Source organism: Papaver somniferum, chromosome 1 (assembly GCF_003573695.1).
Source record: "Papaver somniferum cultivar HN1 chromosome 1, ASM357369v1, whole genome shotgun sequence".
Lineage (NCBI taxonomy): Eukaryota > Viridiplantae > Streptophyta > Magnoliopsida > Ranunculales > Papaveraceae > Papaver > Papaver somniferum.
The window spans coordinates 221,595,860-221,608,520 of NC_039358.1; the positions used below are offsets into that span (position 1 = coordinate 221,595,860).

Consider the following 12,661-nt stretch of genomic DNA (forward strand, 5'->3'; position numbering starts at 1 on the left):
TTCAGCTTTCTGCAGATGGAGGATCGACAACTTTTCTGAATTGAACGAGAAAGGTCATATTACATCTCCAATTATGACTATAGGTCATGATAAATGGTATATCAATCAAACTTGTTATTAAACCCTTTTTCTATAGTATTATTTCTATGTTCCAATATCTGCGTTAACGAGTACAGAATACTTAATTGTATCATCGTTGTGTTAGGGGATTTATTGTGGTTCTACGTCCGGGATGTGACTACTTATCATTCTACGTTAGAGCTGTTGAATGTAAGAAACTTCGGTCCGTGAAATTCAATTTGACCGTTAAAGATCAAATCTCTAACAAAAACACATTGAAAAAAGGTACTAGCTGACATTATATATACATATCTATATATATCCACGTATAAATCCAAAGGATTACTTTTATAACGATTCTAAATTCTATCCATTATGTATTTGTATGTATAATTACAGAAGCACAGATGCTACAGTTCACCGAGTTTAAAAATTATGGAGTTTTTGATAACATCATACAGTTGAAGGAACTTAACGATGCAAGCAATGGGTATATCGTGAATGATGTTTGTATTATTGAAGTGGAAATATGTTTAAACTCAGCATAAGAACCTAAAGAGGTTAGTAGCTTGTTGTTCCGAAACCAAAATTTTTTTGATAGGCTTGATATATTATGAACAAATGTACTTTTGTATTTGTTGATTTCTGTGATTCAGATTCAGGAGTTGGTGCCCAAGGAGGAACTAATGGACTCCGTTGAGGAGAGGGATCGGGTTACAATTAGTCCTTTACCGGCTAGTACTTCAATAACTCTAGATAACAATGCGACTTTTATCTGTGCATTTTGCCAAACCAAGTATCAGAGGTACTTCTTTTTTCGCTGACCTCGAATTTAACACATAATCAGGGAGGATCCGGTACTTCTTACACATCTATGTAAAGTTCAATGGGAAGCTAATTTTTTTAAGTAAAAAGCTCTAATTGTGATTATATTACTATCCAAAATTAGTGCATTCTTAGATAACAAAAGCCCGCCAACTACTAGTTTTAAACTTAATAGTTAGCTATCAAAGTGATAAATAGTGGTGTTATGCGTCTCGGATTGTGCTCATTTTTATTTGGATTGCAAAGAACTATAAAAAAAATACCAAAAACCTTTGCCCATAATTCATTATAATTTAGATTCCCAAAAAAAGATCGCGTTGAAACTGTCGTATCAACTTTGTTAACGGATCCTCCCTCTGTATAAACTATGTGGGAATAACATGGGAAGCTTGAACCTTTTTGTAAGCATAACTGCATAATGACCATCTGATATAGTGAAAATGAATTATCCCTTTTATTAATTGAATTTCCATATTTTCTGTACTAGTACGTTCAGGGTTTTGAATCCATGTGGCATTTTGGCAATGGAAAACATGTAAAAGAGGATGAGGTCGTATCTGGACCAAATGTGGTACATGTTCACCGAAAATGCATAGAGTGGTGAGTTTCTATTTTCTTGTAAGTTTTTCGTTCCTAAGCGTATTATCATCATAATTGGGGATCATAACTGGGGATGTAGGTCACGTCAAGTGAATAATGTTGGTGAACTGCTATGAACTTGGAGCTGGAGTTGGCGAGATGTTCTAAGCTCATATGTAGCGGTTGTGGGTTAAAGGGTGCATCTCTTGACTGCGACATTCCTTTCTGCACGAACGTATATCATGTTCCTTGTGCATTTGATAATTCATCTGGTTGCCGGTGTGATGACGTAAGTTTCAACATTAAGCATGCATCTCTATATGACTTTATGCTGAGTAGTCTCTCATATTTTTCCTTGTGTGAAGTAATTAACAAACTTCTCCGCTGTTCTTTCTGTTAGGCGTGAAGCTAACTTATTTTGTGTGGACACTGTCTGGTAACAGGAAACTCGTCAGATGACATGTCCCAGCCATTCTAAGATGATGTTTCCACGGGAGGAAACCAAGAATCCAAAGAAGCTAGGGGAGGACGATTCTTCAGCCACTCAAAGGTAAAGTTTCGTTCTATCGGCTTTTATAATATTCCATGTTTATCAAATTCTGATTCCATAGCTAGCGTTAAAATAATGCTAAGTACTGTATCAAGAGGGCGTAAACTAATATTTACATATACTCCCTCCCAAAACATATGAGCTAGTTATTTTTAAATTATGTCCCATCAACAATTGATTTTATCTCATTTGATAATCATGTTTATACTCGTTACGTAAGTATTTTAAAATGCTTTTCAATGATATAAAATTTATGGATATCCATGATATAATTGGAGAGATAAATCATTTCTAAATTGTACCATTAGCTCAACTAATTTGGGTAATATTACTTTTACAACAATTAGTTGATGAGTTTGTACTCCCGAATGATAGTACGATGTCAGTATGTCATGCATCAAAAGGAGACCTTTAAGAGTCAAACTTGACCTCAAAATAGTTGAACCTGATTTCACTAAGTAAGTTCATGGACACACCAAAGTCATAGGATGATCAAGTGAACTACGTATATTTTTAGCGGTTGTATTTTCGTATCCCTGTTTTTTCGCCTTTTACGAATTTGGTCGACAAAAAGGGAAAATGGACTATGCTCTATAGAATTTACCAATCTTATAAAAAAATATAAGTATTGGGAGTAAGGTGGAAATATCACCGTAGTATTGATTCAAATTTGCGGTGCAATAAAACATCAAGGAAAGGTAACAATACCGAGTATGTTTTTGTCATGCACTGTATAAGATGAAGTAGATAAATTAAACTTGATTTCAATTATTAGCGAAATAGTTAAACTTGAGATTCATTTTTTTGTTGTAAGTTTAGGAGTTCCCTTGAATTATATGGTGATCTTATGCATAATAAAACTATCCTTCCTAAATTGGAGCCAATGCCACTTGATTGGGGCCTATAGTTACATGACAAAATAGGGTCACTAACAAGTAATTTTTAGAAACCCCTTAACCACTATTTTTGTTAATACCTAGTATACCCTTATTAAATTAGTGATGATTAATTAAGTTAGTATTTAGTTAAATTAATTAGTGTTTGAGTTTGATTATAGTGTTAGGATTGGAGTAGAAATTTATTTCCTCTTTTAAGGTTTGGAGGGAAAGAAGAAGTAGGGGGAAAAAAGAAAAAACTAGGGTTTGTGATTTTCTTAGCAAAAATGAAACTTTATAGTGATGATGAAGACTCTAGTAGTGATGAAGAAGTAGGTGCATCAGATTATCATGATTTCGATACTACCGAATTGGATAATTTGTTGAAAGAAGAAGAGGATTCAACCAAAGAATGTTTGAGGATATTATTCAAGCACATCAACAAATTCATCGGGAAGAAGAAGGTGATAATGCTTCTAATAAACAGGTATGAGTTGTAACGATCTACAAACATGTATTTGCATGTCCCAATAGCCCAAATAACAAAAAAAATTCAAAATCATTTTCCAGAATCGGTTTATTCGATATCACCACATAAACCGATTCTGGAAAAAATCCTCAAATTGGGTACAGAAATGGGTCTTTGTTCATCACCATATGAACCGATTGTAGTAATTTTTTGGCCCGATGGGTACGTGACCAGAATCGGTTTTTGTTGGTGATGTTCATAACCCGATTTCTTCACTTGAATAATCATGTAAGTCGACAATCTGTTTATTTTCATGTATATGTCTGATTCTTAAAGTTCCAGGAGAAATGTGAACAACAATCGGGTTATATGACACGAGATGTGAACCAATTGTGGACTTTGAAATTTTTTACACAAATCTTTAATCGGTCTTTATAGTTGCACATATAAACCGATTGTGGAAAATCGGTTTATTCGACAGTAACATATAAACCGATTTTGAATCATCAACTTGTTGATATTTTTTTTAGATTGTTGCGGTGTTCGACGAAGATCAGCCCAAACCCGTAGGTGTTGATACCTCGCCCACTATTACACCGATTTGGAATGGAAAGAAAGGAATGCTGAAAGAAATGGTTTATAGACAAGGGAATAGAGATCAAATGCGCCTTAGTTTTAGGCCGTCATTCAAGTGAAGATCGTTTGAAAATTGTTTGTGAGAGAGGTGGAAAGCAAGAAATTCACTGGGCAAAGGAAAGACTGTACGTGAAGAAGACGACAAGGGAATAAATTACTAAATCAAAGAAGTATGGTTGCCCGTTTAATATTATAGTTAATAGACTCAAGAGACCCGATGCTAGTAAGGTATACAAGTTCTCTAAAGTGATGAATGGTTGTCACAATCATGAGATCCGGAATCTCTTGTTGGACACGCGGCCGTTTGTGGGTTGAAACCACATCAATTGGAAACGGTGAGGTCGATGAAAGCGTGTAAACCAAGTGACATCCTTAGGAAGATTAAGGAGGATGATAAGGTTACGTGAATGGAAGGGGGAAGCAAGACAAAAGGGTTTTATGGTGACTCTAAGGGCCGCTCTTGGTGATGGAAGCACTCCTGGGGATGAACGAGGTAAACCCCATCGAACTTGTTACACCATATTCGAGGAGTATTACTCGAAACTTCCTGAAATCATTAAGCCCTATGTGTTATCCACCGACGATGCAGATGGGAATTGTGGTTATCACGTTGCATCGGAATAAATAGGCCATATAGGTTTGGCGGACGATGAGAACCTAACCCAATATCAATATTTTAGAAAGATGATGGCTTGCGCCTACAAGAAGACAAAGAATTTTACATATCGATGATGAAGAAAGGAAGAACAAGAGAAGACAAAGAAGTGATTTTGGAAGAAATGGTTGTTAGAGTACAAGGGTTGTGAACTATAAGATGAATTATACATTATAGACTTGGATGTGTTAAATCTGATTTCACTTGTTCAGCTAGATGATTAAACTTGATTTTGTCGGGCAAGTTCATGAGGGTCGTGAATGATCTCGTATATTATTAGGTGAACTATATATATAAAGCGAATACGAGTTATAAGAAAATTTCATGCATCATAGGGTAAACGCTGACTATTGGAGTAATTAAACTTGATTTCAATCACCTGGGGTTAGGCCTGAGCTATACCTTTTCATCCGAGCTCTTTTTATCTAGGGATGAACACGAGTCCAAATTTTTACACCTTTCGTGACTTATCTACCTTGTTACCTCTGATATTATCTTCTTCTCCTTCCAGGTCTTATCGGGATAAAAATGAAAGCCTCCATTCCAATTCTCGAATGGACGATCAGTCTATGCCTACTCCTGTTTCTACTGCAGTAAATGTTACACCCAAGCCGCTCAAGGACAGATGGCTACCGAAAATATTCCATTTGTGAAATCAAAGCTAGGTACCATCTTGACGAAAGATTCGAGGTGGAGTTCGTCGAGGGAGAAGATAAGCTGACTGACGAACTTATCATGAGAATTTGATGGAACTAGAATTCTGGTTCCGGTATTGGCCCCATTCCAACAAACCCCGAAACTTCCCGAATCCCAAAAGAAATGGTCGGGTATTAATTGTCTTGGGCTATGGTTTGAATCCGGCCTTTCCAATTTAAATTCTCTTCTTTCGTTTTTTTTCATTTTATTATTTTTAGGTTTCTGAATTTACTTCTTCAAACCTACCTTTCTTCTCCCTCTGTCAGTTCCTCCTCTATCTCAAACTCACAAGAAAGACGAGAACAATCGAGTAAGTTTCAATTCCTCCTTCATCTTCAAGTTCTGGGTTTAGCTGAAATTTCTGGTTGGTACTAAAAATAATTGATTTTTGAAAGACCAAAATTATACCTAATAATAACATGCAAAGATTTTCGTTTGATAAATTGATTAAGGTAGTAGAAATTGGAGAGGGATGATTTTGTTTAGTTTTATTTGCATGAATGGGTTCTCAAATCTATACTAGGAATTGATGTATGTGAACCCTGACTTTTGTATGTTAAACCCTCAGAGGACTAGTTTTTTTTTTTTTTTTTGGTGATGAAATTGGTTTAGGGGGGAGTCTATTCTGGTTGCTTTGATTGAATTTGATATGGGTTTTGAAAATTATAGTCAATTTTTGATTTTGTAGTTGTTTGATTTTGAGGAAATGGGTTGGTGAGTGGGTTTTTGCATGAATTTGTCAAGTAAATTCAAGTTTTCAGATTGATGTGAATGAGAACTGATATAGTGTTTGTGAGACAGTGGAAGTGGAGTTTCATGGTGGTGAGATAGTGGTTGCCACAGAGAGTTCTGCTGGAGGGGATTCTATTGTTTGTGAAGGTGATGCAAATCAAGAGCCTTGTGAGGGTATGGTGTTTGATTCGCCGGATGCGGCTAAAGCTTTTTATGATGAATATGCTAGACGGATAGGGTTTGTGACGCGCATTGTTTCATCTCGACGTTCTGAGCGTGATGGTTCGATTATATCTCGGCGGCTTGCTTGCAATAAGGAGGGATTTAATCTTAATAGTCGGAAAATTGGGAGAGTGAGGATAAGGAATAGGGAGAGCAAGAGGGAAGGTTGCATGGCGATGCTTCTGGTAAAGCGAGAAAAGGTGGGGAAATGGATTGTTAGTAAGTTCGTAAAAGACCACAGTCATCCACTGGTTGTTAGTACTGGTGTCAAGGAGCGCCCAACTCCGGTTAGTTCTCTTCATCATTTTGTTGTGATGCTCTGCACTTTGTTTTTCTAAATTTGTGATTTGCATGGATGATATTGTCTGGCATTTAGAAAACATATAGTGGTGTCCACCTTACTATTCTGTCTTAGACCTCTCTAAGTTTAGAAAACATATAGTGGTTTCCTTAAAGACGGCATATAGGGAGGGCTTGCAGATTCAGTCTGTAGAAAAAGTGGTTCAGCACGTTTACACAAAGGTTATGGAGCTAGGTAGTGCCCATGAAGTTTCATCATGCGTTAAGTGTTATAAAATCTTCCTATGCAAAAATCTCAATCTGAGAACGCAGGGTGGGGCGTATCACTACATTTCTTGCTTGACTTTCCTCAAATCTATTAAACAAATGTGGAAGAACTTTTAAAATTTGCATTTTTAGAAGTACTACAGCATTCAATCCAACTTTTTAATTACTGATGAGACAGGGATTTCAGGTGTGTTTGTAATCTATTGGATTAGTTATGATTGATTTTTAGGGATTTCCTCAGTCACCTGTGTTTCTTATCAGATTGTGCATCTTATAAGGATGTGTCTATCTGGATATCTCTTTGAATATAAGATTGTGCATCTGCTTACATAAGAACCTGGTATGTATGTGCAAGATTAGAATGTTAGTGGATGTTCTGTGTTGTACCAAATTCCTGTTTTATGGCTCAGTTGAATTGGAGTCTTGGAATATATTACGTCACACAGGAAATAAAACTTATACTTGTTTCAGCTGCCAAGCAGGGTAACCATCGTTCTTAGTCATAAACATCAACTTTTACAACCTCCTACTTATAAAAAAAATCACTGGAATATCTTTGTATGATAATAGTTCCCCTGAGAAATTTGTTGTGTCTGCCTCTGCATGGCTAAGAGCATCTCCAATGCTAGAAGTCAAGGTCATCCTACGTGGATGTCTTATTTATACCTTTGGGTTATGGGTCACTTACTACATGACAAAAATAAACAAAGATAACACTCTATGCCTAAATTCCATCTCCAATGCCCAAGATCTTATTTAACACTTTTTATTTAAATGTAGATACAAAAGATGATGTGGACTCATCACCCAAGGTCATGAAGAAAGTCTTATTTAGACTTTATCCTTTACCCCAACTTTAGCCATGTCATCTTTTCTATGACCCTCACCTTTGCATTGGAGATGAAACTTTGGTGAAAAAGGTATTAAATCCTATGTGTCATACTAATTTAAGACCTCTACCCCTTGCATTGGAGATGCTCTAAAGGGAGATACATTCCCGGTTTTCCTTGGTGTAAGTTCTCATGCTTACTTTAGTGTTAGAACTCCCACGTTCAGTAGCATTGTTTACGTTGTGCGTTTCAGATGTCCTGGTTTCGACTTGTTTCTTAGCAGTTTTTATCACCGAATGAAGTTAGAGGTTTTTTCCCTTCTAGATTTTATAAATGGAATCTGCTCAAGAGACTCAATGTAGCATATTCAAGGGTGCTAATAACTTGCTTATTGGAATCTTTTTCTTGTGATTTGCCATTTTAAGAGTCACTGTTAGAATCTTTCTCTTGGTGACAAAGCTTGATTTGGGGAGGTAATGTACTTGCTTATAGACATTACTGTTCTCATGAAGCAAGTACGAGATCTAAAATAATTTTAAGGCTGAATTTTCCAAAACAAGATTGCGTACTTCAGCATATGTTGAAGCATTGCCGGTAAATGTATGGCTATAGTCCAGTGAACTCTATAGTTTTGGCTTACCGTTTATCAACAAGGCTTGGGGGTCAGCGACCTGCAATAGTAAAGGAGAAAAAGCGAGAATTGGTTCAGTCATTTAGCTTGCATCATAATGTTTCGATATGATTTTCAAATGTTGGCGTTAAACCTTCTATGACTTTTTATCATTAAACTGGAACGTTCAGTCTTTAATAGCTTAGAGCTGTTGCATCAAGGACTGTCTTTGTATAGTGTGTTCTGCTTGTTGGTGCTTATATCATCTGGATCTCCCTAGGATTTGCTGCTTTCTGTGTATATTTTTATTCAAATTTTAAGTTATTGTATTGAAATACTTGATAAATGTAGGACGAGAAAGACAAGAGAATTCAAGAGCTTTCTTCTGAATTAAATAGAGCAAACAGAAGGTTAGCAGCTTGTCGAGAGCAGCTACAAACATTCATGAAACTTGTAGAGGACCATACCCAGCGTCTATCAGGTACAGTCAATGAAGTTGTTCAAAACATCAGAGAAATCGAATCTGAAGACCAAAAACCACAAGTGGGAGAAGTTCCACCGTTTCCTAACCAGCCCTGTCAAAGTTAAAACACTTTATGTACAATTTCTTTATCTATTAGTAAATTGGAATCAATCTTTGTGTCATTCTTCTCCTTCTCCTTAGCCTGTACAATATAGCTATCCATGTACAACACTATTTTGTAGCAGCTTCTTCCTTGAATTATCGTGTATATATTGCGAGTTAAAACTTAGTGACAGAAACATGAATTTCACCCAAAATCTCGGCCGTTTCCCGAAAAGCGTAAAAGTTCAGAACTAAGAATTCATTGATGCATAAACTTTTGTGTCGAAATAATAATGCAGAATGGCTGAACCCATCAATTGCGCTACTTGATTATAAGTCAACATAATGTCCAACATAATGTCCACCAAGGGCCATGAAAAATCAAAAGCGCACACAGAAAAGCAAAAATGCATTATACAGCTAGAAGCACACCACCAGAGCTTGAATATCTCGACAAAAAGCAATCAACGCCCACTAAAGTTTATGCCAAAGCAGAGCAGGTATTGTTTGATTTTCCTTCAAAAACTGACCCACCACAGTATTAAAAATTACACTGTAATCTCTCAGAATTACAAAAAGTTAAAAATAATGTACTATTATTACTGTTATTCATGTGGGTTTTAATCCCTGAAACATTGAATCCCATTTGATCTCTTGAAAGCTAGTGGCAGATACCCAATAGGCATCATCATCATCATCTCCGTCGTTAACTTCCTGATGCATATCTTCACTGCGCACATCATAAAACACAGAAGGACTGGCTCCAGTGCTGACAGGATATCGATATGCAGCTGTTGAAGGACTTGCTCCGGTACTACGAGAAAACGGATATGCAGCTGTTGCAACATTTGGGCTCATAATCCCATGTGTGAGCATCAAAGATGGAGACCTTCCTTGTTTCAGCATCATCAACCTGTTACTGTGATTATTGTTTGTATTAGTAGTAGTGCGGCTCCTCTTCAGTAGCATAGCTCTTCTCCATCCTGAACCATAACTACTACTTGGTCTAGGCGGCACGGCCACAATCGCTGCCGGATTCTGATCACCATGACCCATTGTTTGAATATACTTGACCACGAACTTTTTCGCCTTCTTGAACATATTGGCTATCTTCACAACTGAAATAGCATTTGGGTTCTTCCCGATACGTTTTCCTTTCTTAGCGAGTTTGATTATCTCCAGCCGGTGTTTCGCTATGGAAATCCCCATACTTTGAAGAAATTCATGGTTGAAGTAAGTTATGTCTTCTTCTTCGAGCTCGTTCTGCGCAAATACTAATCCGTATTCGTAAAAGAGTGATGACTCCAAGTTGGATTTTGATAACCATGAAAACCAGTCCATGGCTTGGTGTGATGATAGTAACTAGTTTTACTTTACTAAATGTGATGTTTTCATGCATTTGTAGGAGTAATTGATGGTGCAGACAGGGTTTAAGAAAGGTAAAAAAGGAGGGATAGAACAAGGATAGAAGGGGTAGTTGATTAAGGAGACAAAGTGGGGAGGTGGGAACAAGAGAAGATTTTCTCAAAGAAAAAAGTGATACCGACCTTGAGATTTTCCTTTTTAGCTTTTGAAAGAGAAGAGTTCACATGTTAAACAATAAGACCATGAGAAATGACAAGGTAAAATAAATTAGAGTAGTACAGGTGGTGGCGATGTGGTGTGTTTTCAACGGTTTGTTTTCTCAATCGTACGATTTTTATTCCAGAATGATTAGGGTGTTTACGTAGCAGTGTGATGCAAAATCGAGTGCGGAGGAAATGGACCACAATGGGAACGCGTCAAATAACTCAATCCCCACAATGCAATCAGCAGCACCAAAAAGTGACATTCCCAAGCTCAATCAACGCATGAAATAACTCCATTAAGTACTTTGGCAAAAGACCCCACCCATGAGAGACGAGCAGGGCACTTGGTGAGGTTCAGTTCTCAGAAATGAGCACTTTGCAACTAGTTATTAATCTTTCCACGGGTAGACCAAGTAATTCCAGTCTCTGAACCAACCAAAAGCCCACGTTCTGAAAAGCTCGTAAGCTTTGGTTCATACCAGAGACATTAAATAATGCCTTGGCTTATAGACATCTCTCTTCCTGAGAGAAGCTGACATTTATTCTATTAATGTGACTTGGCTAGAGAAATTTATTATTGTTTTATCAAGTCTTTACAAGTCTCTTGGTGCATGAATGAAAACTTAATCTGGAATTTTGAAGCTTGTGGACGTTTTTCCTTTTTTTTTTTTTTTGAAGCAAAGAAGAAATGTATTGAATGAATATTAGTTCGTTACATGAGTACTGTCTTCAAACAGTTGTGCTCTAATCTCCATTAGTGAAAAACTAGACCAGGCAACTGAAAGAGATTTCTCTCTAGCTAGTCTAGAGAGTATATCTGCAACTTTATTTCCTTCCTTTGGAATGTAAGAACATTTCGAAGATCGATAAGAACTAAAAAAAAGACTGAATGTCTTACCATATGCAATCATTTGTGGACGTTTTTCCTTATCAGAAACGGAGATACAGAATGTCTTACCATATGCAATCATTTGGTCACTATAGAAGTCTGGTGCTGAACTTATTTTGGAGGTTAAATCTTTACTTGTACTTTGGGCCTTTGGCGATCTACTATAGACATTTTTCACTTGAAGGATATGCAATCCGAGTGATGCATTTTTGTGTGTCTTTTCTCTTTCAAATGATTTCTACCCAATTTTTTCAATCAAAAACGAATTAAAAGTAATGGGTTTTTCAATCGGACAAGAAAAAACGAAAAAATGAAAGAAGAAAAGGAAAATTTATTTATTTATTTATGGTTAATGATTTATTTAGATTGGATATATATGATTAGGTTTAGGTGGTTCTTAGGTTAGATAATTTAAATTAGGGGTAAATTAGTATTTTCCTAATTTTTAAGACAACCCTTATAAGTACAGGAAAGGTGGCCTAATAAACAATGGTCCCCTCGAAAAAGGCTCGTCCCCGAAAAATCATTCTTTCTTTTTCATACGACACAACTAGACCACTCTCCAAAACATACCTAACAAACTGGACTAGCCCCTTTGCTAATCCAACCGCAGCACCAATAACAAGATTCAATCTTCCCTGTAAAGGAAATTGGTAAAAATGGAAGATCCAATCTTCCCTAGTGGGAATAGATTCCCTACCGCACTATGGACAAAAGGGAATGCCTCAACTATTGTGCTAGATAGTTATGCATTATTTTCTCCTTCTAGTTCGTTTGCTATAACTATTATTCTGCAGTGATATATGCACCCTAAAAAAAAATAATGAGCAACACAACTTCATAAATGTAATGAATTTTAAAGGTATGTAACTTACACTTTATCCAAAGCCATAGCTTTTCCCATCTAAAGGACCTTAATTTCAGTTGCAGAACACGCCTTTGATTCATGTTGCAAACTGAAATACTATGGATTGCTAGTTGGAACAACCCGATAAATCATTCTCGATGGCTTTATACCTGCATATATCAAAATAGTGGGCAATGTAAGCATAAGTGCATAATGACACAAACCTACATATCATTATAATATTTGGATCAAGCTGCCGTCGTTGGTTTTTGAATTAGTCTCAAATGTAAGAAAAAAAGAGTGAGCAATATTCGGTTAGACTGTACCTAGAGATGATAGATTTCTCTGTAGTTGTAAGAAATCTTACAACTACACTCTACAATAACTGATTCAATCTTTAGGTGATCATTATGAATTCTTGTTTTATTAACTAAAGATTAGGAATGTTTACAAGAATGATTCAAGTATTACAACAATTTTACTTGA

General features: G+C 36.5%; 2 protein-coding genes across 2 annotated transcripts; one reads left to right on the plus strand and one right to left on the minus strand.

Moving 5' to 3' along the window:
* Positions 1–5,548: 5,548 nt before the first annotated feature.
* LOC113316630 (protein FAR-RED IMPAIRED RESPONSE 1-like) lies at positions 5,549–9,068 on the plus strand. Its single transcript, XM_026564793.1, has 3 exons — positions 5,549–5,655; positions 6,147–6,586; positions 8,658–9,068. Coding segments are annotated over exons 1-3 (678 nt in total). The 5' UTR covers positions 5,549–5,654; the 3' UTR covers positions 8,895–9,068.
* A 97-nt stretch (positions 9,069–9,165) lies between these two features.
* LOC113316622 lies at positions 9,166–10,409 on the minus strand. The gene has a single exon (XM_026564785.1). The coding sequence runs from the start codon at positions 10,210–10,212 to the stop codon at positions 9,481–9,483; it is 732 nt and encodes a 243-aa protein (XP_026420570.1). The 5' UTR covers positions 10,213–10,409; the 3' UTR covers positions 9,166–9,480.
* Positions 10,410–12,661: the final 2,252 nt, after the last annotated feature.